Genomic DNA, 24,035 nt, shown 5'->3' with positions numbered 1-24,035 from the left:
AGGGTGTTTGGTGTGTGTGCTAGCAGAGGGATGAGGCCATTGAGAGTAAGACCGCTTCGATGGTGGAACGGAGGATGTGACGCGGAGGCCGGCGGACGCGGCTTCCTTAGCTGTTTTCCTGCAGAGGTAGGGTGGCCACCAGTCGGGGAAGCTTTAGCTGCAGATTTCCCACTTTTGGCAAAAAGGAGGGTTGGACACGGTGGCCCCTCCTTGTCGAAGGGGTCGCTTCCTGCTCTGCAGTTCTTTGCAATATTGGCGTGAGACTCGCTGGATTTCCAAAACGAAGAAGTAAAGCTTTAGCGTCACAATCTGAACATCCAGAAGGAGTTTCTTAGACATCGCAATTCAAGGGGATGCTAGAGCAGAAAATAAAGAATTGGAAAAACTAAGGTGGTCCTGGCCATCGAAACTTCTTGCCTCTGGAAGAGACTTACTTCACGGGTCCCCGTCGTCATTGGGGCTTTGGGAACCATATCAAGAAATCACACACAGTGTTATAAGCAGTTGCAGATCTCAGAAATCACACCGTCAGAGCTAGAAAAACCTGGCAATATTAGAAACAGCGTACATACTGCGCCAGTGTTTAATGGATCCTTAGGTTGTTGGTTGAAATCTGAATTTTGAAATTCGAATGATGATAACTATGACGATGACGATGACGATGACGATGACAATAATAATAATAATAATAATAATAATAATAATAATAATAATAATAATAATAATAATAATAATAATAATAATAATAATAATAGGAACAGTACACATACTGTGCCAACATTTAACAGATACTTTGGTTTTTGGTTAAAACTTGTATCTCTTATATACCAGTCAATGCTTTTGTAGCTCCCCCCCCTTTTTTTTTAATTAAGGAAAGTTAATAATGATGACACTTAACATTAAATGTGTATACATTGATAGCTTTGATAGACTGCTTGGAGTTTTTGAAGAATAAGAGTAAGACTAGTCAATGTTTTTCATAATTTTGACTGTGCCTGGAGTTTTTGACTACTACTGCGTGCTTTGGTCCATGGGGTCATGAAGAGTCGGACACGACGAAACGAACGAAACGAACTACTACTACTACTACCACTACCACTACTACTACTCATCATCATCATCCTGGAGCGACAGCTGGTTTCCTGGCGGGGGAGGCCGGGGCGGGGGCGGGCCTGTGGGCGTGGCCTGCTGGCCCAGGTGAGTGGGAGGCGGGGCGCCGCCCCCAGGTGCCGACAGGTGAGTCGCGGGCGGGGCGCTGCCTGCCTGCCACTCGGCTGCTCCCTATCGCCCCTTAAGGTCAAGTTCCCTTCTTTTCTTTTTTTGGAGGGGGGGGAAAGGAAGGGACTCCAGGTCCCATCATCTCCCAGCCAGCGGGGCTCGGGTCTCCCGGGCCGGCTCTCCTGTCCGGAAGGGAGGCGCGGCCCCGGCTCCGTCCCTCCGTCCCTGGGCGGCGGGGGCGGCGCCGGCTTCTCCCCGCGGAAGACGGGCCGGGGCTGCGGAGCCGAGCCGAGCGGAGCGGAGCGGCTGGGGGACCGTCGCCTGCCTCGGGCGGCGTGGGATCGCGGGCGGCCGAGCCGGTCCGGGCTCCGACGAGAGAGGCCAGGTGGGCAGCGCGGGGGGGCGGGGGCGGGGGTCTCTGTGGGGCGACGGGGGAGGGGATGCGCCCCCCCACGGACCTTCCACCCCACCCCACTTTCTCCTCTCTCTCTCCTCTCCCCATTGATTTCCTCCTTGTCAAGGCGGTAAAAGCTCCGGGCTTGCTTTCTTTTTCTCCGCGCATTTTTACTTTCCGCGCATTTTGCAATTTTGAAAAAAAAGGAGGAAGGAAAAAAAGGGGGGGGGAAACCCGAATCGCACCGGCCGCCGAGGCTGCTCTCCTTTTGGCTCAGGATCGCCCCGGACCGGTTGGGTCCGCGGATCGTGGAGGGATCGTGGAGGGATGGAGCCGTCAATCACATCCCTCCCCCCCGCCCGTCCGCCTGCCTCCGCTTCTTCCTCGGCTGGCGGGACCCCTTTTCAGAAACAACCAAAGCCCTTTACCCTTAAAAAAACAACAACAAAAAAATGGGGAACATCCTAAATTCAAGGCTAAAACGGATCTCCTTCACTCGAACCCCCCCCCCCCCCGATTCCTGAGTTGTGAAAGTGGTGGAAGGAACTACACCTTCTATCATCCCCAACTGGCTATACTTATTAGGGATTGATGGGAGAGGTGATTCAGTGCACCTGGAGGGGTGGGGGGGGGGAAGCCGGCTGGTGGTGGTGGTGGGGGCTTCTGCAAGGCGCCTCTCCTATAGGAGTGCCCCAAGGGTGGCTTGGGACCAGAGCTTTCCTTTGGGGAGGGCACCTGGTTCTGACAAGGATGGGGGGCAGCGCCGACATATGCATCTGCATCCCAAGAGGACGGGGGGGGGGGGAATCCTAGCCAGGGGGCTTGCGGTCAGTTTTCTGAGCACGACACCACTATTTATTCCCCAGGAATTTCTTGACCCGTTGTTGAGGACCTCCTGTATCGGTCGTTGCTCTACGGGTTTCTGCTCGCCAGCCCTTGGAAAGCGCATGGGTGGCCATTGTGGTTAATGAAATGGCTCTTTCCCGTTTCCCCTTTCGTTTTGCTTCCATATTGTACCCCATATGTCTGAAGACAGGAGCCAGAACTCACACAAGCGCCTGGCCAAGGAAACCCCTCTCGCTCTCTGGCTCTCATGGATCGGGTGGGCAGAGCGCATGGCTTTGGAGCGGGAACCCTGCATGATGGTGGATGCTCCCACTGGCGGATGCTCCCACTGGCGTTACAAACGGTGCCCTCTGGCCGCTTCTGGCTTATTGTGACTCTCACACAGGTATTGAGGTTTGCTGGATGTTCGGGTAGAGATGTTATAATGGCCAACCCCCACCAGTGAGATTCCGTAGCTGGACTGGGATTTGAACCCAGGCCTCCACCTCAAACCCAGTCGGACACCCCGCCCGTAACACCACACTGACTCTGGTCGAGTTAAAATGACAACTGCTTTTATGTAGGGGAACGGATAAAATTTCGAAACAGTCGCTCTGAGCGTAACAGCAAAGCCGGACGTCTGACCGCACGAGGAATTGACTATAATTTTATGCACACCCGGCCCTTTCGAAAGGCAGGAGGTGGTTTGTGGTGCCTGTTCGTAAAGAGGCACTTTTGTGTGTTGTGATTTCGCATTCAGGGTCCCAAAACTGCGTCCAAGAAGCAGCACAGGAGAGAAGGGCTTGTCCGAACCCTGGTTGGTGCCTGCTCCAAAGGTCCAGAATTCAGTTCCTCCCGAACTCCCGGGGATATTCACTGGGATAGCGAGCGGTCTAGCCTCCGCTTTGCGTCTTAGCCTCCCTCACAGGGACGTTGTGATGAAGAAGGGAGGGAAATGGAATAGGAAGGCCGCGTCCACCACCTTGAGCAGGTTGGAGGAAAGGCGAGCCACGTGGACTGATGCATAAATAAATGCATCTGGATGTGGGACCGTTTCACAAGGAGGTTGTGTCTCCTCTTGGCTGAACTCCGGCGGGCGCCCAAGGCCCTCCCTCGCCAAACGCTGATTCTGGCTTTGATTTTGTTCCTGTATGTCAATAATGATGGCGTTCTTCATCCCATCTCTCCTCTGCTTAATCCGGAGATAAAAAGACCAAAAGCAAAGGTGCCTTATCTTTTAAGTGGTGGAAAGACAAACACGGGGAAATGCGATCAGTTGCGGTTTCAGTGTGTTCTTTCGCCCGTTTTGATTACAGAGGCTTCCTAAAATGGGTAACTAGGAGCGGAGCATAAAAGATGCACCCTGGGTCTCTTTCAATCTCTTCTTTGGGCATCTTCGCGGGGCCGGTAATGAATTCGAGGGATTCTCTGCTAGAAGAGATGGGCTTTCCATGGCTTTGAAAAGAGATCAGGTAAAAACGAAGGCGATCCAACAAGCGTTTGTCGTATAACTTCAGTTTGTGCTATCGAGAGAGGTAATAAAATTGTGGGGTGGTAGGGGATAGAACCTTCATGTTCAAGAGAAGTGTACCCCTGAATATCCTTTGTTGGGGAACAGCTCTCAGAACCGAGGGCTGAGGTCCTGACACCTTACTTGTGGGTTTCCCTAAAGGCACTGCGGACGTTCTTAGGCCACGAAGGAGTTAATGCGTCTCGGAAATGCATTAATTAATTAATTCTTCAGATGTTGAAGAAGAGGAAGGAGAAGTGAGTGGCCTCAGCGCAGGGCCAGGTGAACAAACAGGGCCGGCGGCTTGGAATAGCAGAAGAGAAACTGATTTTTCTTGGAGATGTGTTGAAAGCGACAGGAAGGCCGGAGGTCGAGGCAGAGCGCCTGAGTTATGGAGGCAGAGTCTTGCATGTCGTTGAATCAAAAAAGTCCTGCAGATGAAGCCATGCTTAGAACAGCCTAAATGTTCGGGTAGAGTGTGCCAGGCAAGCTGGCTCGGTCGGCCTCTCTCTCCGCTTGCCCCCTGGCTGTGGTCCCCTTACCTTTCCCCCAAAGAGCCCTACCATTCCTGAGACTTGGATATCCCTTTCGTTGGGACATTTAAGGAATTAGGGTTTCCTTTCTGGTTGGAGCAGCTAGTGATCTTCTTGACCAGATTTCTCTTTTATGCTCCGTAGCATGCAGCTGGGCTCACTTACTTTGAGATACCTGATGCTATCATGGATCAGTACATGGGCCCCCCCTTCTGATTTTGTCTCATGTGGCTTCATCTGCAGCAGACAGTGCTGCTAATATTTAGAGATGCCGTTAATGCGTGGAGGCAATGATAGTTCTTGGCCCCCGCCTGTGTGGGACTTTGGCAGAATGTTTTATTCCTCTGGTGTAGTTTTGTTGCAGAAAACATACAGAGCCAGACCTTCAAGGTAGGCTTTTTACAACCTTTTCACCTGAAGAGATGCCAAGCATGGCCCTCGGTTTCAGTCACGGGCCAGGACCTAAGACATTCTTTTTTCCCCCCCTTTGAAATACTATCATCTTCTTGACCTATTTCAGAATTTTCAAATTCGCAACGGGAGCAGGCCCATTGAATCAGGGGAACCTCTTGGCGCACCCAAGTCCCTACGGATTCAATGGGCTTGCTCTAGCTGTGACGCACTGCTGGATTTCAGCCCTTTGATGGGACGTGGGCTTCCGCAGATCATCCCAGCCTTCTTGCGGCGCATGTCTCCGTACGCCACCCCCTGCGTAAAGCAGTGCAAGGGCTGAAGGCAGACCTGAATGGGACGTTGGGGCTCCGCTCCGCTTGGCGTGTCAGACAACGCACGCTCCGTTGACGCACAAACAAGGGGTCAGCCAGGTCCGGCGTGATGTGGGAAGTGAGCCTGCAGCCTTCGTCCAACCTGCGATCGAGGTGCTTGCACAGAGAAAGACCGTGGAGCACGTGTCTTTCAGGTCCCTTTTCCTAACAATTGAGGATGAACCCACCGTTGACGTCTGGGGAAGTTCTCTGTTCCCCAGAACGGCATTTGCACTTACGCAAGGAGCTGTCTTAGTGCATAGGGTCCACTCAGGGTTGTTTTTTTGGGGGGGTTGCATAATGTGCAGGGGACGTGGTGGCGCTGTGGGCTAAACCGCAGAAGCCTGTGCTGCAGGGTCAGAAGACCAGCAGTCGTAAGTTCGAATCCACGCAACGGAATGAGCGCCCGTAGCTTGTCCCAGCTCCCGCCAACCTAGCGGTTCGAAAGCATGCAAATGCGAGTAGATAAATAGGTACCATCTCGGTGGGAAGGTAAACAGCGTTCCGTGTCTAAATCACACTGGCCATGTGACCATGGAAAGATTGTCTTCGGACAAACGCTGGCTCTATGGCTTGAAGAGCGGGATGAGCGCCGCCCCCTAGAGTCGGACACGACTGGACAAAAATTGTCAAGGGGAACCTTTACCTTTACCTTTTACCCTGACCCCCTCCTGGGGAGGAAAAAAAATTCTTCAGGCTTCCCAGAGATCCTCACTGCCCAAGGAAGTGCCAACTTTCAGCAATGCCCGTATTAAAACAGACAGACAGACAGACAGACAGACAAAGACCCACAGCCGCTCTGGCAGCTGAAAGATTCACAAGGCTTACTTGGACTAAGCTTTCGTGCAAGGCAGAGTTGCCTTTTTGAACATCCCAGAATCGTCAAGGGCAGCTCTTTGCCCCTACACAGGAGTAGACCAGGAGGCCCCGACAATGATCGGGCAGGAGACGCATTAGCATAGAAAAGGTGTCCGTTCCTGGCAGAAACTTTGGAAAATGCTTAAAAATTCAGGTGGAACCTGGAGTGGTTCATTGCTTCTGTAACTGAAGCAGACTTTAAGGTTCTGATTATAAAGTCCTGGTTTGTTTTTAAATTAGCAGCTCTGATACCTTTTGGCTAATTTCCTCCATTCCAACTAGTGATGGGGAAGGCTAAAGTGCAGTGTGTGTGTGTGTGTGTGTGTGTGTGTGTGTGTGTATGTATATGTAATTTCTCTGCTGCCTTTCTCCCATCATGAGACTCCATGCAACTCACAATAATTAAAATAGTAGGAATGTTTTTTTAAAAAAACACAACAAATTATTCTTTCGAAAAGGTATTAAACATAGAACAGTGTGCAGGTAACGGAATGTAAAACATCTTTAAAATGTTTAAAAACAGACTTAAAAATAATATACCTAAAATTGCCTTCTCTTGCGAATTTTGTCCAGGCCTTAGTGGATAATTGCATGCTTTCAAATTAAAGCTGAAATTATCTGGTCAGGTCACTGATTTAACTGCCTCCATGGTCCAATTCTGGGCTTGCCTTCTGGGCTTGTAACGCAAGGAAATCCAGCCGTCTCCAAATGAGATTTCTGTTGGGCTTCCAATTTCCTTTTTTGTCTTGATTGGTTAATTTGATCATTGGCCCTCCGTTCCCAGAGAAGCCTGCCATTTTTAAACAAGGAAGAGCAGTAAAAGCCAGCAACCCACCGATCTTCAGAATCAGCATATGCCCTGCAAAGTGTCTAGAAATGCAGACTAGACCAAAATATTCTTCATGACGCCCACAAGTATAATGTCAAGAACTTAACTTTCAGGGACAAAATGGAACAAGTTTAAAAGTCAGCCTAAACCATAGAATAATAAAGTTGGAAGGGCCCTCAAGGCCCATCGTGTCCAATGTGGGGCTCAGTCTCTCAAACGTGGGGCACCGAGGGGAGCAAGGCTAAAAGAGGACCTTGGAGAGAACGAGGTCCCACGCCAGGCCGGCACAAGATCGGAAGCTGAAATTCTGTACAGATCCACACTGTCCCCATAAGGGACGGTCCCCATCAGTTGGGTTTTGGTGTTCTTTCTTTCTTTCTTTCTTTCTTTCTTTCTTTCTTTCTTTCTTTCTTTCTTTCTTTCTTTCTTTTCTTTCTTTTCTTTCTTTTCTTTCTTTCTTTTCTTTCTTTCTTTTCTTTCTTTCATTCTTTCTTTCATTCATTCATTCTTTCTTTCTTTCTTTCATTCATTCTTTCTTTCATTCATTCATTCATTCATTCATTCTTTCTTTCTTTCTTTCTTTCTTTCTTTCTTTCTTTCTTTCTTTCTTTCTTTCTTTCTTTCTTTCATTCATTCATTCTTTCATTCTTTCTTTCTTTCTTTCTTTCTTTCTTTGGTTACCAGTTCCTGCTGGTTGGTTTCTTAGCCTCTTTCGTCCCGAAGGACCTCAGAGGGTCTTGGCAGAACTTTCCGATAGCGTTCAGCAGCTCAACTTGCTAGAGGTCGGTTTCTCTTAAAACGGAGAAAGTCGGGCTTAACTGTAGTTGCTTTCAATGCTTTTCTCCTTTTTTGTTTGGTTTTGTTTTGTATTATATCTCCAGTCGGAGAGACTGCCTCGCCTCTGGCGGATGTGCAGCAAGCAGCCTCTCCCACCTTTTGAGGGTGCCTGGCGCTTCTCTGTCTGAGTCCTTGTCCTTCCAAGGTAAAGGTAAAGGTTCCCCTTGACAATTTTTGTCCAGTCGTGTTCGACTCTGGGGAGTGGTGCTCATCCCCGTTTCCAAGCCATAGAGTCAGCGTTTGTCCGAAGACAATCTTCCGTGGTCACATGGCCAGTGCGACTTAGACACGGAACGCTGTTACCTTCCCACCGAGGTGGTCCCTATTGATCTACTTGCATTTGCATGCTTTCAAACCGCTAGGTTGGCGGGAGCTGGGACAAGCGACGGGCGCTCACTCCGTCGCGTGGATTCGATCTTACGACTGCTTGGTCTTCTGACCCTGCAGCACAGCTTCTGTGGTTTAGCCCGCAGTGCCACCACGTCCCTCTCTCCAAGATATTTCCCCCAAAATACGACTTGGGCGGGAACATGAAGCAGCCAGGAGCCTCCTCTCAAGAAGGCGAACAAAGTTGTGCTCTCAGAGCAGTAAACAGAGAGCTTCAGGGATGAGGTGGGGCCACGTTGTGTTGGTTTAGGGGAAAAAATAGAATTTTCTGTTTCTTCAGGCGTTGACGTTGATCCAGGTAATGGAGAGAAACCTCAGCCTTTTTCTCTCTCTCTCTCTTTTTTTTTTCAAAAGCAAGATTCTGGCTGTGTCGGCAGGGCTGGCGATGAGTAGGGAGCAACCTCTGACTTCTAACCTTGCTAGAAATAAATTCTTTCCACCACGGGGCGGAGGAGAGGCGAAACCGGTGCGAAAGGGGGAAAACCCTGGTGGGTCAGGGTCGAGGCACGTCTGCGCCAGCGCCTTTTCTTCCCTGAGCTCTGACGCCTTCGACCTCTAGCCCAGAAGGGAAAACATTGATCCTTCCTGGCTGGTGGAAAAACTGGAAATGCCAATCCCAACCCAAATGGGTCTGATTTGGACCCATTCGCACAAGGTCCTGACGAAACCCGAAGGGCCATTTCTAGTTATGGGCCAAAGAAAAATTACTTAACAAAGAACTGCAAGATAGCCCAGTGATTTAAGTCTCTGGCTGTGGAGCGAAGGGTTGGGGGTTCGATTCCTCCCCCCCCGGACCTCCTTAACAGGGGCTGGACTCGATGACCCCTAGGGTCCCTTCCAGCCCTGTTTAAGATGATGATGATGATGATGAAATCAGTTTGGATCTGGAGAACAAATAGCTCTTGCTTGCAGTAATGTCCCGAAAGCAGATTTTTAAAGCTGACTCATGGACAAACCCATGATGTTGGCTGTCTGAAATTTGGCAGGTTTATTTCCCTGTTTAGAATCTATCGGTTCTCTACGTGTCGTGGGGATCCGTGCAAAAGAAAAAGTTGCGGCCATGTTGGTTTTCCGTTGTCCATCCGTGCATCGAGTTTGCAACACAAAGAGACAAAAACAGAATCCCCCCCTTGGGTCTCGTGTTGGATCAGGGCTCCCGTCTGCTGCTTCCACTGGCCGCCATGCATTGCCTTACTCTCCAGGGAGGGATCAAATCCTCTTTTTTTAAGCCGTCCAGGTTGGAAACCATGATGGCTTTGCACGACAGCAAATGCAACAGAGGCTAACGAAAGACAGCGTGCTGGTCTACGAAGCAATAAAGACCTCATGTTTGGGTACTTTAAAAAAAATCTAAACTATGTTTGTTCAGCTGGTTAAGGGGATCAGGGCTTAAGGGTTGTCTTAAAGTTAAATCTTGGAATGTGTTGAAGGGAATTTGGGAGACTGTAAATCTGGACTGAAGCAAATGCCAAGGGTGTGAACGGACCGCACTGGAGCACGTGGTCTAACCGGACGGCCGTTTGACGGGGCTGCAAAGCAACAGGATCAGATTGGTCCGGAGAAGAGGTTCTCGTCTCCCTGTGGGTTTTGGCCTTTCATGGCTCATTTTCCACTTGCTTTCCACTCGAGCCGACGAACTTGCACGCTTTCTGAAATAGAATTAAGACCACCAGTTGGGTTTTGCTGAAAGTGATGAAGTGGGATGGGGCGAGAAGGGACCCATCGCCTGCCTGTGAGCCCCTGGCCCATCCTTTGCCAGTCCTGGACCCACAGAGAACTTGCCCACAACGGTGCAACATCCGCTGGGGCTCTCCAGCACATTTTATGCGGTGGTGGTGGATGATGATGGCTTTGAAGGTTGCCCCTTCTCCAAAACCCTAGGGAGATGTGTGTGGTTCTCCTGGCCCTTGGAGAGCAGAGGCTGTGGGTGTCGGGAGGAGCTGCTTTCTAGATCTGGAGGCCGAGCCAAATAGGAGGCAGTAGTAGGGCCTAGTGGAGGCTGATAGGAGTCGGGGCATGACCTGCTAAGATGATGGGAGTGCAAAGCCTGGCAGCGCTTTTGGAGCTGGAGGAGCTGGCTCCCTCCCTCCCAGCATTTAAGAGGCTTCTAAAAACATGGTTGTTCAGAGAAGCCTTCCGTGACATCCCTGATTTTATATTGGATTTTGTGCCTTGTCTGATCACTGATATTAAGCAGCTTGTATTCTGCTTTAGAGGGATGTGGTGGCGCTGCGGGTTAAACCGCAGAAGCCTTTGTGCTGCAGGGTCAGAAGACCAGCCATCGTAAGATTGAATCCACGCGACGGAGGGAGCGACCGTCGCTTGTCCCAGTTCCCGGCAACCTAGCCGTTCAAAAACATGTAAAAATGAGAGTAGATATACAGGGACCACCTCGGCGGGAAGGTCACGGCGTTCTGCGTCTAGTCATGCCGGCCACATGACCACGGAAACGGTCTTCGGACAAACTCTGGCTCTATGGCTTGGAAACAGGGATGAGCACCGCGCCCTGGAGTCAGACACAACTGGACAAAAATTGTCAAGGGGAATCTTTACCTTTACCTATTATGCTTTAGAGTCTCTTGGTTTCATTTATAACCCTATTGTTGTGAGGTTATATATTTTTTTATTTTGCTGTAAACCGTCCAGAATAGTGCATTGCACTAATGGGGTAGTAGATAAATTAAGAAAATAAATAAACAATAAATGAATAAATAAATATTCCCCCCCCAAAAAAATGACAGGCAGGTCTTTTGCAAAGGTAATGGCTCTTAACTGCCACTTTGAACCCAAGCCAAATGCATATGCCTTGCGTAGCTGCAAGGACAGCTTGCTAAAACAGACTGTTGGAAAATCTGAGAGGACTGCAACTGAGATCGAAGGGAACAAGGAAGCCTGAAAGGGTTGGGGGTGGGGGTTGCTGGTGGAGGAGGAGGCCATTGTTGTTACTAGTAAAAAAAAACCCTGGGTGCGGGACCCTGTGCCCTCGGGCTCCCCAGCACCACCGTTGACAACTGTGATGTTTTGCACACTTTGCAAAGCTAATCCCAGGGCAATCTGGATCCTGCACAGCCCAAGAGAAGTGGTTCTGCCAGTTCTGGGGGTGATCCTTGTGGGTCTGGCTGCTTTCTGAACAGTCTCCTAGGGGCAGCCCCCAAAGGAGCACACCGTAGGGGCCAAATCGGGGGGGGGGCTTGCTTCATTCTACTGGCGGTTCACGTGAGGTGGCCTCCTCCTCCTCGCCGCCCCCTTGTTTCATTTCTTCCGAAGACGACGGCTGCTTTCCTCATTTTAAGAGTTAACCCTCGCACGATGAGTCATATAACCTCCCAGGACGGCAAGCGCCAGCTATCAAAACTGTACTTTCAGTTCCTGCAGCTGTGATGGGGGCAGGGGGGGAGCCACAGAATGGGGAGATCTTACATCCACAGCTTGGGAGGAGGGGGATTGGACTACAATGCCCATATTCCCCCAGCCAGCCTTGCATGGGAAGCTTGGTTCCCAAAGTATGGAGTGCCTCACCTCCCCGTCAAAGATTTCTGGGGACAAGCCACCTGTGAGAAATAGAAATGAGAATCAGGGAGACAGAAAATCAAGAAGTGTCCCTTTTAAGGGTTCCTGGACTCTGCTTCCCATTATCCCCCAGCCCCTAACTCTGCTGTCGAGGGCTGATAGGTTCTGCCGTTTGTCCATGCCCAGGAGCCCCTTGGGGGGGACCCACACCCCCCAGCTCTGCCCCAAAAGTTAACACCAGCGTGTTAACTGAAAGGAAGATTTTTTTCAACAAAGGCAGTGATAATAAGCATTCTAACACTTAACGAACATGGAAATTCTGAGGGCTACGAAATCGTACTTTTAAAATATTCGCTCTCAAACGAATAATAGCCGGCTGGTTTTTTGGGGGGCTGGGAGGGTTGAGTTTCAGATTTTGTTCTGCGAATGAAACTCTGCCACTAAACCTTAGGGCAGCCGTGAGGGAGGAAAAGCAATATCCTTCCCGAATTAAGGAGGTGTGGGCTGAGGGTACAGCCTTGCGGAGAATCAGACTTCTCTATACGACACCTGGGCAATTAAATCGCTGTCGTCGTTTCAATGAAAATACCTAATTACCCCAGGATGGTGTGTTACAAGTGTCCACGTATCACGCACACCCCCTTCCCCTGCTCACCACCTTCTTCCCTGCACCTGTTCACCTCTGCCAGTTGTCACGGCAGACAGCCAGGTGACTCAACGTTGTTTCCTAACACACGCAGGAGTGTTGTGTGTACACAGACGTACGATGTGAGACAACAACTTCAGCCTTCCAACTAGGCATTCAGACACTTTCCTTTAAAAAAAAACTTTAGCCATTAAAATAGCGCTGAATTGACATGGTATGCCTTCGAATCAACGCTGTTTCTGTTTAGCGCTGTAGCGCTGCGGTAAGAGAGAAATACTTTGGAAGATTTCCAAATAAAGTATGCCACACATTTGTATCAAAACGTGGCATCTGCTCACAGTGAGCACTAACTATGGGTGCGGTCAAGAGAAAACCTATCAAAAAGAAGAAAAATGGCAGAAACGCCCGGCTCGTGGTTCCTTGAAACCGGAGAAGGACAATGTGGGAGGAGCAACGGATTCTGATTTCTCAAAGGAATCTGTTCCCACGAGAGTCTTGAGGAAGGAACTCATTTCAGGGCTGGAAAGGAACTTTTTACTCTTCTCTGCTATTTCCTCCTTCTTGCTTCCCTTTGGTTTGTAGAAAAGAAGAAATTATTCTCCAGATTCCTCATAAATGCCTTTTGGTTATTCTGTGTCGACAGGTCAACCTCTGACGTACGGCGACTCTGAGAGGGTTCTCGGAGTGCGTGAGATATTTAAAGAGTGATTTTATTGTCACAACCCCCCCCCTGGGAGTTTTCATGGCCAGGCAGGGATTCGAACTCAGGCCTGGTCCAGCAGCACTCTGTTCACACCACCACCCTGGCTCTCAAAATGCCCTCACGTGCCCTTCAAAAGTAACTCTTGAGAGCCATTAGAAAACATTGCTCGTTAGAGGAGGAAAAGAACTTTGCTTATTCCCTTTTGGAACACACCACTGTTGTGCGGCTCTTGCCCTAGAAAGTAACTCGTGCTAGGTAGTTCAATTACTTGTAACTTGTTACTTCCAAGCTGGACATGAGATAAGAGGCAAAAGGTGTGGCTTGTGCGAATGGGTGACCACCAAGCCTGGCCCAGGAATGAGCCCCATGGGATTCTCGAAAGGAATCTTGGACCCCAAAGTAACTGCATTGTCTGTTCTTGATTGGGGGGTGGGGGGTACCTTGGTTGGATCCCTGAAAACAGAAGCAGAACAGTGAAGCAAAGCGAGCCTTCCGACTTTGGGAGACCCTCTAAAATGTTCGGTCCTCAATAGCCCTGCTCAGATCTTGCAAAGCTCAAGCCAGCGGCGTCCTTGGTCAAGAAGACCCGTCTGCATTGATTTGCCTCTTGGGTAAAAACCGCACAGACGCCTGGCGATGAGGTCCATTCTCTGCCTTAAGGGTTGGGTGGAGAGCGCGGCTTGAGATGATCTGCAGGTGCCATTCGTGTGAAGAATTATTTATATCCCAGCAGATAAATAGGGAATAAGATTCACAAAATGAAGGCACATTTATGTCGCAAAAGGAATCCAAGAAAAACCAGTGGATTTCTAACGGTGTGCAATGCAACGGTGAAATAAAATTGTAAAGCAGAACAATCTGTATTAAAGTATCAGATAAAATTGCAATGACCCAGAGTTAGCCTTTCATAAAATGCTATATTTGCCCCTAACCTTCCACCAGCCCTGTAGATGAAGCTGGCTGTGTTCCAGCTGTTCGGCCAAAAAATTGAGAAAGACAGACGTATAGCAGCTACCTGAGTAACAAGACACATTGACTTAAAGCAGGAAAACGGAGAGCAACATGGCGGTTATGTCAGAAAATGGGAGCCCCCCCCCCCCATTTAACGTGTCTGCATCAAGCCTTAAATGTCTATATAAACTTTCGGCATGGGGAACCATGGCCTGCCAGAAAGACCAAGAAGTGGATCTTAGATCAAATCAAGCCTATGCCTGCAGGCAAATAATAAGGACATTGAGGCTGTCAATGGGTTGGACACACCAGGAGAAGGCGGGCTTTTCTGGAAGAGAAAATAAGGCTGGGAAAAGTGGAAGGCAGCAGGAAAAGAGGAAGACTTGAGTATGAGATGGACTGACTCTCCAAATGAAGCCACAGGGGTTTGGTTGATACAAGAGATGAGCAGGGCTGTTGAGGACAGGGTGTTTTGGAGACGGTTCACCTCTAGGATGGTCAGGTGTCCGAAATAGCCGAACAACACAAAGCAACGGATTGTAAACCTCCTACAGGATGTAGGGGGTCCGTATAACTCTGTAATATGGATGATCTACCAAAATGGGTGGCAGGACATAGGGTGAAGGGGTTGACTCTAGCCTGACTCAAAGTCATCCGAGCATTATCATCTCCGTCTTTCGCTGCAGTGCCTGCTGGACCTTTCGGAGGCTATGGCTTCCTGAGGTCTCCGCAAGTCAGGAAAATACTCGCTGGCTCAGATCAACGACAGAAGTATCGGTCGCGCTTCTCCAGAATAGGGGACGATGGCAGGGGTAGTCCGGAAAGAGAAACTTTTCATTGCTCTGCTCTCCCGGCTGTTCAGGGGCGCAACTGCCCAGGATCCCAGCTCCCTGGCATCAGGTCTTAGTGGCTGATGTGACTTGGGTTCAAGGCTGGGCCTTCTTTCCTGCCGAGGGTTTTTGTCCACGTCAAGGAGAGAGGTTTTTTTTTTTTCCCCCCCTAGTGGTCTAACCAGTCTTTTTGCTGGGGGGGGGGAAATGCCACTTTTCTCCCTGGGGTGATGCATTTCCCCCTCAAGACCTGGGCCGTAGCGTGCCTGAGAATCTCTTGTTTTGCATTTCAGAAAAGCGGCCGGGTTTCTTGATCGATCCGTTCCTTTTTTTGAGCAGTGACCACCCTGGTTTTTCTCTAAAAATGCACACGGGGGAAAACAGCGGCGAGCTTCTGTTGGGGCTGGAAGCCAACTCATGAATTTAGGAACGGATCCCTGTATGGTAAAGGCGTCGTCAGTTTTGGGATGTGAAGCAATGCATGGATTTATTAAATAAATCAAGGGACATTCCAGAACAAGGCCGGTGCCAAACGACGTTCTAAGAGGTTCTAGCCGCGGGTCGCTGTGTTAGTCGGGGCAACCGTTAGAGATGAAAGCAAAGCAGAAATGAAAAGTTCAAAAAAAGACCAAAAAAGGGATGGCTCCATTGTTTTACTTTTTATTCCTGTTTTGCTTTCAAAGAGTGGATCGGTTATTTTCTTTTTGGCAAAACAGCACAAAGCAGGGACGTGCGAGTCCTTTAAGATCGGCAGATTTATTTCAGTGTGACCCTTTGTGGCTTCCTGTCGTGTCTCGTCACGGAGAATTTGCCTTTATTTCTTGGTTTGTTTGTCCAGTTTTAAACGACATGTCGCAACCCTACCAACGCCCAGGGTTTTATGCGCTTCTAACTCTGGGAGGTTCAAAATCAGGGCTCAGGCTGAGCAAGGTGCCTTCTGCCCCCCCCCCCAACAACACCCCATTTCCTGTGCTGCTGGCCACCCCACTTCCTGACCCTCTCCACCTTGAACAAGGAGCGACAAAGAGGACTCTGGTGTCTGTTGCAGAGTTGTGAATTTGGGGCTAAATTCCTCCAGCTGCGTCACCGAAGTGCAGGGATTCACAGAGCAGAATTAGCTTCAAGTTTCCCCCGGATTAGCCCACCCCTTTTCTCATGAACTGGCATTTACAGTCTCTCAGTAACTCACTCTGATACATTATTTTGACTTTACTTTTTTATTGGCTTAAACTTGTACAAGCCACTCCTCTGGGCGGCTACAAGAAAGTAACAAAAATATACAGCTTTTTTTTAAATGAACACTAGGCGCTGTTCCAAGTCCTCCATTCAGAGCGCATTACCATAGTCTCTCGAGACTGAAGGATGCCTACAGTGACCAACCTGGCGGCCACATTTTGCACTTGCTGCAGCTTCCACGCCGCCTTCAAGGTTAGCCCCTTGTAGAGAGCATTGCAGTAGTCAATCCAACACATGGCTCCATGTTATTAGGGCCTTCATGTGGAGAAGCGGGCAGAGATGCACCATCTGCCTCAATAGAAAAAGCAGATTAGGCCATGGTCAAGATATGTTTCTCTGTTGAGAGGGCCAAATCCAAAAGCACACCCAGATTACAGGCCTGAGGTAGTTCAATTACTTACAATTGAACGGATCCAACAGCAAACCAACAAACAGGATTGCTTTCAGCAACAGACTAAAAAGAGGGGAAAGACACAGAGTAGAGGGGCGGGGCTCTCTTTGAATTTAGAGGCAGGGCAGGAATGGTTGGTCAATGCTGGATAGATTGACAAGTCACCCCAGCCTAGACCGGTCCCTCCCAGCCAAGCGATCCATAGGCAGCGTGCAAGGTGATAAAAACTCCAGCCGCATTCCCTGGCCAGCTCTGACTAGGTGCAAGCAAACCTCTTCCCCTCTGCTCAGTACAGCTGCTGGGGGATAATGGGAGTTGTAGTCCGACAGCAGAGGTAAGACTGAGCAAGGTGGCCATTCTAACCTGATCTATGAAACACCTGAGTCTGTCGTGATGATTGACACCCCTCTGTAATGTCCTCACAGCTGATGCAAAGTTCTGGCTACCCCTCCTGCTTTCTCCAGATGCCCTTTGCCTGCTGGGTTGCTGACGAACTCTGATCTTGGCTGGGACATGCGGGTTAGATCGGGGGCACCCCTGGGAGACCAGCTTTTCGGGGCATCTTGTCCTGAAAGGGCAGGAGCCTCTTTGGCCACGATGGGGACCTTCTTTGCCATGGTGGCTGGCGGGGGGGGGGGGGAGAGAGAGAGTTTTGGGAGGTGCAATGGGGCAGAAACAAATGCATTTCCTAAGCTCCGGATCCAGTCAAGCTGCTTTCGGGCTTCCCTGATTTCACTGCAGTTCACTTGTGAACTGCTTGGGAACGTGAAGAGGAACCGCGAGTTGTCTCGAGTGGAAAGTTTTTCCGAGAGGGAAAAGGGGGAGGCCGGCTTAAAAGCTGCCACAGACTGGGGGGGGAGGGAGGTGAGGTCAGGAAAAAACGGTGGGGCGATGGGGGCCAGCTGCCCCATCCATGCGCCACAGCGCTCTCAGGTGTGTGCGATGATGTCAAGGACGGCGTGTTTGGCGGTGCGGTTTCACCTGCGGAACCAGAACTGGGAGGCTTTGAGTCATCCGAAGAGATTAAGAGTCATCTTTTGAGGGTTTTTTTGAAAAGAAAGAAAAATATGTGTGGGATGCCTGGCTGTCAACAACAGAGAAGCAGCCGGGAAAGGAGACGGTGAGTTGCGTTGCGTTAAGTGAAGCATTTGGACGAAATAGCGCTGCTGTTCTGGTAAGAACTCCTTTCCCGGGGCCCGGACCTTGATTTTTATTTATTTATTTTTTTAAGTCAAGAGTTTCAGCAAATTCTCACAAGGATCGATTGTGTCCCAGGAGGATTTCCCACTGTTGGGGAAACAGAACTATGTCTGCAGGCTGGAAAGTAAGACTACAGGGCCCATCCTCCCTCCCCCAGGGCTTATAACGTCTAGGGCATTCTGGGAGTTATAGTTTTTGAAAGTCACTTTCCCAAGCGCTGGTCAAAGGGCTGAGCTCTAAACTGGGCACCTGCAACCTTCGGCGTGGCGACGGCTGGCTGGTGGAGCAGATGGGCTTTGTAGTTGGTCATGCCTGGGGTGCTGGGGGCACCGGGGGGGTCCTATTTGTTTGATTCAGTGAATGCTTTGCATCCTTCATGAAATATTTGGGCCCGTGGGCTTCCCTGGAGTGGGGGGGGAAGGAAACTTCCCCCCCAGCTGAGATCCATGAATCGGGGGGAGCTGTGTCTCAATGTATTGATGGCACCAAATTTATTCCTTTCTCATATTTGCACCTCAACATTTGGACTGAAAGGATACAGGCTGCTCGGATCTTCCTGTGGGAAACGGTGGTTGGTGCCGTAAGATTTCCTGTGGGTAGCGGGGGGGGGGTGAGTTTATTTCTTTTCTGAAGCTTGTTCACTTTCCCCCGTGGCTAGAATTAGCTCGGCGAAAGTAAGCCAGCTTGCTTCCTTTTCGTTACCCAGTTTGTGACCCCATGCAAAATTCAGATGCTTTGAATACCATAAAGACGACCTCTCTTGTGTACCATTATATTTTATGACTGCTGTGATTTTTTTTTTTTTAAATGTTTGTCTTTCTGGACATTGTGCATTACTTTTGACAACAGTGTTAGAAAGGCAGTACACGACATTTTAAAAATAAGTGTATTGAGGAGCGGACAGCTGAGAACCTGTAGTTTTTAAATCTGACCACAGACTCTTATCTCTCCCGTGTCCCCGAAAAGTCAGATCCCGCACCCCAAACACACACACAATCTCTCAGATAGCTGCTCCTCATCTTTCTTCTGCATCTCAGACATAAACCCACACAACCAACAAGCACTGCTGGCTAACTCAGGAGTTTGGGTCTCTGGCTTCGAAGCCAGAGGTTGGGGGTTCGATTCCCGCACAGGGCCTCCGTGACAAGGGCTGGACTGGATGACCCATAGGGTCCCTTCCAGATCTGCAATTTTAAGATTATTATTAAGATTCCCAGAGAGGTGTGGGTGAGCAAGCCACTCCCAGCAGAACGGAAGGAAGTGCATGTTCTGCTTTTGAATCCTGTCCTTTGGGGGGGGGGAGGCAAAGAGCGTCTCTCGGAGATGATATTGCTGCAAGAAGTGGGAGTGGGTGGGGGGAATTGAGTGGCATTTAGTGAAGGGGTGGACAGAGTGCAGTCAATGGGCTTTGCACCCCCTCTTCAAGGCGTCCCCCAATGCCTTCCAAAACCAAGAGAGAGAGAAATATCACAAAAACATCTATTTCTGCGTGGGGGTGGGGGGAGACAACACCACAAAGCCGGATGGTTCCCCATGGCATAGCTGTCTTGGTGGCAGCCCCTGAGTGGTGGAACTCCCTTACATGAAGATCACAACTCAGAGTCACAGAGGATGATGAGAAGGACAGAAGCTGTGTCGCCTCTAGCTGAGGGGTGAAACTGCAGAAAAGTGATATCTGTAGAAGCTGTGGAGGAGGGAAGCTAGTCAATTTCATATTGCACAGTGACAGAGGTTTGTGCCCCATGGAAGTCAATCAATCTTAGCCCTACCTGGAGAGGAGAAAACACACACACACAAAACATGGGAAAGTGTGCTCCTTTGTGGCTAGGGTGTAGTTGCAGAGAAGGCATGTCAGAAGGTACACATTTCTGGAGGATTTGCAGAAGATCCACAAGAATTTTGGACTTCTAGTGGCATCATGAAAGCAATTTTTTCCCTCTCAAAATGAGCCTCGTAGCACAGTGGTTCAACTGCAGAATTGCAGCCAAGACTCTGCTCACCAAGCTGGTTCCAATCCCAGGTTGCTGGCTCGAGGTTCACTCAGCCTTCCATCCTTGGAGGTTGGAAGAACGGAGTGCCCAGCTTTGTGGGTGGGGTGGGGGCAATGTGTCGCCTCTGCTGCAGGGTGGTAGATAAGCAGCACACTTTGGTATGAAGGGGAAAATTAAAGAAATCATGGAAGAAACCTTAGTCCCAAAGAGTGGACCCGGTGAAGCCCCATGGGACTGGTAGTAAAAGCCCCGATCATGTCAACAGGACTGGAGTTTTGGGACTAGCATTGGACATATTTCTGTGCATGGATTTTTAAAAAAAAAATAAATGGATTGAAAGAGGGACTCTGGTCCTGAAACAAAGTTAGACAGGCGAGCTCCTTATTCCAGGTCAGAGCCAGAACTTGGAAAGGCTGCTTTCTTGGACAACGAGTCCCAGAATCCCACCCCAGCAGCTCGGCTGCCTGAGGAGGGCTTCTTGGGAATCAAGAGTCCATCCGAGGAAGGTTCCCAGGCTCCGGCCACGGGCTGGTCGAGCCGAGCATCATCTGTTCCCACTGGCCCTGCCCTACCAGGGTCTCGGGCAGAGGCGAGACTCGAACCCGGACCTTCATGGGTGCAGGAGAGCCGCCGCCGCCACACGGGGTTGTTCCAAGGAGCTTCTGGGGGGGTGGTGGTTTCGATCTTGGGTCCGGGTGCCGCGTGGGCTGACGGCTCCTCCTTTCTCCTTTCAGGCCGAGGTCCCTCCCATCGGTGGCGTCCTCACCATGAGCACCCACGCTCGCCGCATCCGCCTGAAGCCCTGGCTCGTGGCCCAGGTGAACAGCGGCCAGTACCCGGGCCTCCGCTGGGTGGACGTGGAGCAGAAGCACTTCTGTATCCCGTGGCGCCATGCCACGCGCCACATCCCTAGCCCGGACGACGAGAACACCATATTCAAGGTGAGAGAGAGCGATGGAGGGCAGATAGAGGGTCCGAGCCACGTTTTCCAGAATTCCACGGTCGCTGGGGGATTCTGGGCGTCGTAGTCTTAAGGAAACGTTTCCAAACTCTTCCAAGCAACGTCTCTTCTGGCTTACTTAAAAGACTGTGTTTTCTCATTCGAGTCCGACCTTCTTTTAAGATTCTGTCTTGGCCCGGCGAATCTCAGAGACACTTTGATTGACCGACCTCAGAAGGCTGGAAGGCGGAGCGAACCTCAAGCTGGCTGCCCGGATCCACTAGGATCCAAAGCTGACCATGAGCAGAGTCTCAACTGCCATACTACAGTTTTAACCACTGCACCGCACTGCCCCCTGCCCTGTGGACCTGCATTTTTTTGTTAAGATAGTGCAATCTAATCAGAGCCTAACTGTTTATCTTTGTTATCTGTGGTGTCGTGGCTTACTCCGCTGCCACTTATTTACTTTATCCTGCTCTCTCTTCCCTTCAATCAGGCTTTATAAGGGAAGGATTAGGGCTGACATCTCCAATCAGAGCATCAAAGGATGATCGAGTTCAAAGGAGCCTCTAAGGCCATCGGGGTCCGACCCCCTGCCTGGCTCAAGGCAGGAATCCCAAATCAAAGCGGGTCTGACAGATTGAAGGCCTCCAGCATTGGAGCGCTCACTACCACCTCCCTGAGGTCATAGGTCCCGTTGTTGTACTGCTCTAACAGTTAGGAAGTTTTTCCTGATATTCAACTGAAATCTGGTTTCCTTTAACTTGAGGTCACTGTTGCATGTTCTGCACTGTGGGATGATCGAGAACTGTAGGACAGCCTTTCAAATATTTGAAAAATGCTATCCTATCACCCCTCCGTCTTTTTTTCTCAAGGCTAATTAGGCCCAGTTCTTTCAGCTTTTCCTCCTAAGGCTTGGTTTCCAGTCCCGTGATCATCCTTGTCACCTTCCTCTGAACTTGCTTCAATTTGTTAGCATCCTTCTTGAAGTGTGGTGTCCAGAAGTGGACACAATACTCAAGGTGAGGCCCTAACCAGTGCTGAATAGAGAGGGAGTAGCACCTTGCAAGATTTGGAAACTATACTTCTACTAATGCAGTCTAAAATTGCATTGGCCTTTTTTGCAGCTGCATCACACGGTTGGCTCATGTTCAGCTTGTGATTTATGACAGTTCCAAGATCCTTCTCACTCGTAGTCTGACTGAGTCAAATCTCAAGCAAAACCCTGTTTTCTTCTGTGGCCTCAAAACCAATATTGTACAGTGCCTCTCTTGATGCTGCCACGTTCTTACCTTCTTTTGGTCTATTTTCTTTTCCTGTTTTGTTCACATTATATACCAGGAAGGCTACCAGAAAAACACTTTGCTTTTGAAATAGGGCATATGTTTTGATAGTAATAACTTGTGAACGGCAGAGCTCGAAGGGACCCTTCTGGGACCCATCAAGTCCTGCGACTGAGCTATCCAAGAGCTACTCAGGTCAGGGGTTGAGGTCTCTGGCTGGGGAACCCGAGGTTGGGAGTTCGATTCCCCCTTTGGTGCTTCCTTGACAGGGGCTGGACTAGATGATCCCAAGGGTCCCCTTCCAGCTCTGCTGTTCTGAGGTCATATTTTGCAAAGTCAGGAATGGTTTTCGGGTCGCTTTTATTTAAGCCTTTCCCCTCATCACCACCATTTTTTCACAATTCTAGCAATCCAAAAGACAAGAGGTGCTTCTGGTCCGTCGAAAGGCTGGTCACGGAACGAGGTAGCACCCTGTGCGGGATGGGGTGACGACCCCTCTGAAAACCAAAGGGTGCACCCTGAGGGAAACACACACACACACCCAAGACGCCTCTCTCAGCCCAGATGCCCAGGCTTCGGCCGTGGCCAGGAGTGCCTTGGCACAGTTAAAACCGGTGCGCCAGCTGCACCCGTTCCTGGAGAGGTCTGGTTTGGCTACACAGTGACCCATGCCTGAGTTACATCCCAGCTGGATTACTGTAACACACTCTATGTGGGGCTGCCCATGGAAAGGGTCAGGAAGCAACAGCAGGTCCAAAACGCAGCAGCCAGGTGGCTCACTGGAGGATGGAATACAGGGGTCTCAGACACACATATATACATACACATACTGTACACACACACACACACACACACATTACAGCAGCCCCACTGGATGTCGATCTGTTTCCGGGCACAATTTAAAGTGTTCTCATCTACAAAGCCCTAAATGACTCGGGGGGGCCAAGCTGTCTCAAGGGCCGCCTCTCCCTTGACAAGCCTGCTTGAGTGTTGCGATCATCAGGAGATGCCTGTCTCTTCGTCCCAATGTACTTGGTGGGGACACGGGACAGGGCCTTCTCGGTGGCAGCTCCCAGACTGTGGAACTCCCTCCCACTGGAGGCCAGCCTGGCCCCTCTTGGCTGCCCTTCTGCAAGCAGGCGAAGAAAACCTTTCTCTTCTGGCAAACCTCTCCCCCCCCCCCGGTGAATGGCTGCCGAGTGGAGTTTTTAAAATGGCCTGCTGTACCTTTACTGCCCTGAAGGCATTTGGGGGTTGCTTACTTTTTTTGATTTCGCTTTCACTGATCTTTTTAGTATTGTCTGTTCATTGTTACTAATCTTAAATACTGTATTTTGGTTGTTTTAAGTGGCCTTGGGTGCTTTTTTAAGGAGGAAGGTGGGTTTAAAACATTTTGAAGAAATCAAAATAAACATTCCCCAGAATGTTCGGGGTGGGGGTGGGGGGTGAAAATTGCCGGTCTCTCCCTTTCTTCCCCCCAAAAACCAGCTGAACTTGCAAACCGCCAAACGCTAGTCTTCCTCTTCCGTTTGCAGGCCTGGGCCAAAGAAACAGGGAAATACAATGAAGGGGTGGACGAGCCGGATCCGGCCAAGTGGAAAGCCAACTTGCGCTGCGCCCTCAACAAGAGCCGAGAGTTTCATCTCATCTACGACGGGACGAAGGACACCCCGATGCAACCTTACAAGATCTACGAGGTTTGCGATTTGCCACAGCCCAACGGAGGTACCTGCTGGTCTGTGCGGTCGCATCCTGCCTTTTCTGGTGCTGCCACCCCTACCCCCCTGGAACCAACCCTAAAACCTATGACTCATTCCTCAAGGTGGTGGAGGGTGGTTGTGTGTTTTTTCCTGTTTCCTTTCCCCGGAAACATATGGGGGGGGGGGGAGTTAGAAGCAGGCTTGCCTGGGGTGCATCGCCTCCCTCAAGCTTTTGCCCAGTGATCTTCTTTTCGGTTGTGCAGGTTTGGCAGGTTCTTGAACTACTGCAAAACCCTGCAGAACCTGTTTGACTGGAGCCAGCCATGGGATGAATACGCACAGCAAGGCCTCTGTCAGTGTCGTCTCCTTGGGCTTCTTAAAAAAGAATGATCCACTTCCAGCTTTTCTAAGGAACGACAACTTGGTCCAGACTTTAGAAAAGTTAATTCTGGATGTCAGGGCCCGCCAGCGACTGACCGAGAGAGAGATTGGTCGTTCC

General features: G+C 50.1%; 1 protein-coding gene across 3 annotated transcripts in view; it reads left to right on the top strand.

Annotated features, from left to right (window-relative positions):
* The first annotated feature begins 1,445 nt into the window (after positions 1 to 1,445).
* IRF5 (interferon regulatory factor 5) overlaps positions 1,446 to 24,035 on the top strand; it is a 31,976-nt gene continuing 9,386 nt past the window's right edge. The window contains exons 1-3 of one of the 3 annotated variants that reach the window (XM_073002434.2): positions 1,446 to 1,603; positions 20,348 to 20,554; positions 23,372 to 23,561. In XM_073002434.2, the coding sequence (XP_072858535.2) occupies positions 20,381 to 20,554; positions 23,372 to 23,561 (364 nt within the window). In that variant the 5' untranslated portion in view covers positions 1,446 to 1,603; positions 20,348 to 20,380. Of the gene's footprint in view, positions 1,604 to 17,304; positions 17,597 to 20,347; positions 20,555 to 23,371; positions 23,562 to 24,035 lie in introns of those variants that run through there. The other 2 variants (XM_020812450.3, XM_073002433.2) reach the window with 2 other exon arrangements.

This window comes from Pogona vitticeps, chromosome 5 (genome assembly GCF_051106095.1).
Source record: "Pogona vitticeps strain Pit_001003342236 chromosome 5, PviZW2.1, whole genome shotgun sequence".
NCBI classification, from domain to species: domain Eukaryota; kingdom Metazoa; phylum Chordata; class Lepidosauria; order Squamata; family Agamidae; genus Pogona; species Pogona vitticeps.
The sequence above is the reverse complement of the archived record's forward strand: the minus strand, read 5'-3'. Positions and strand labels throughout refer to the sequence as shown.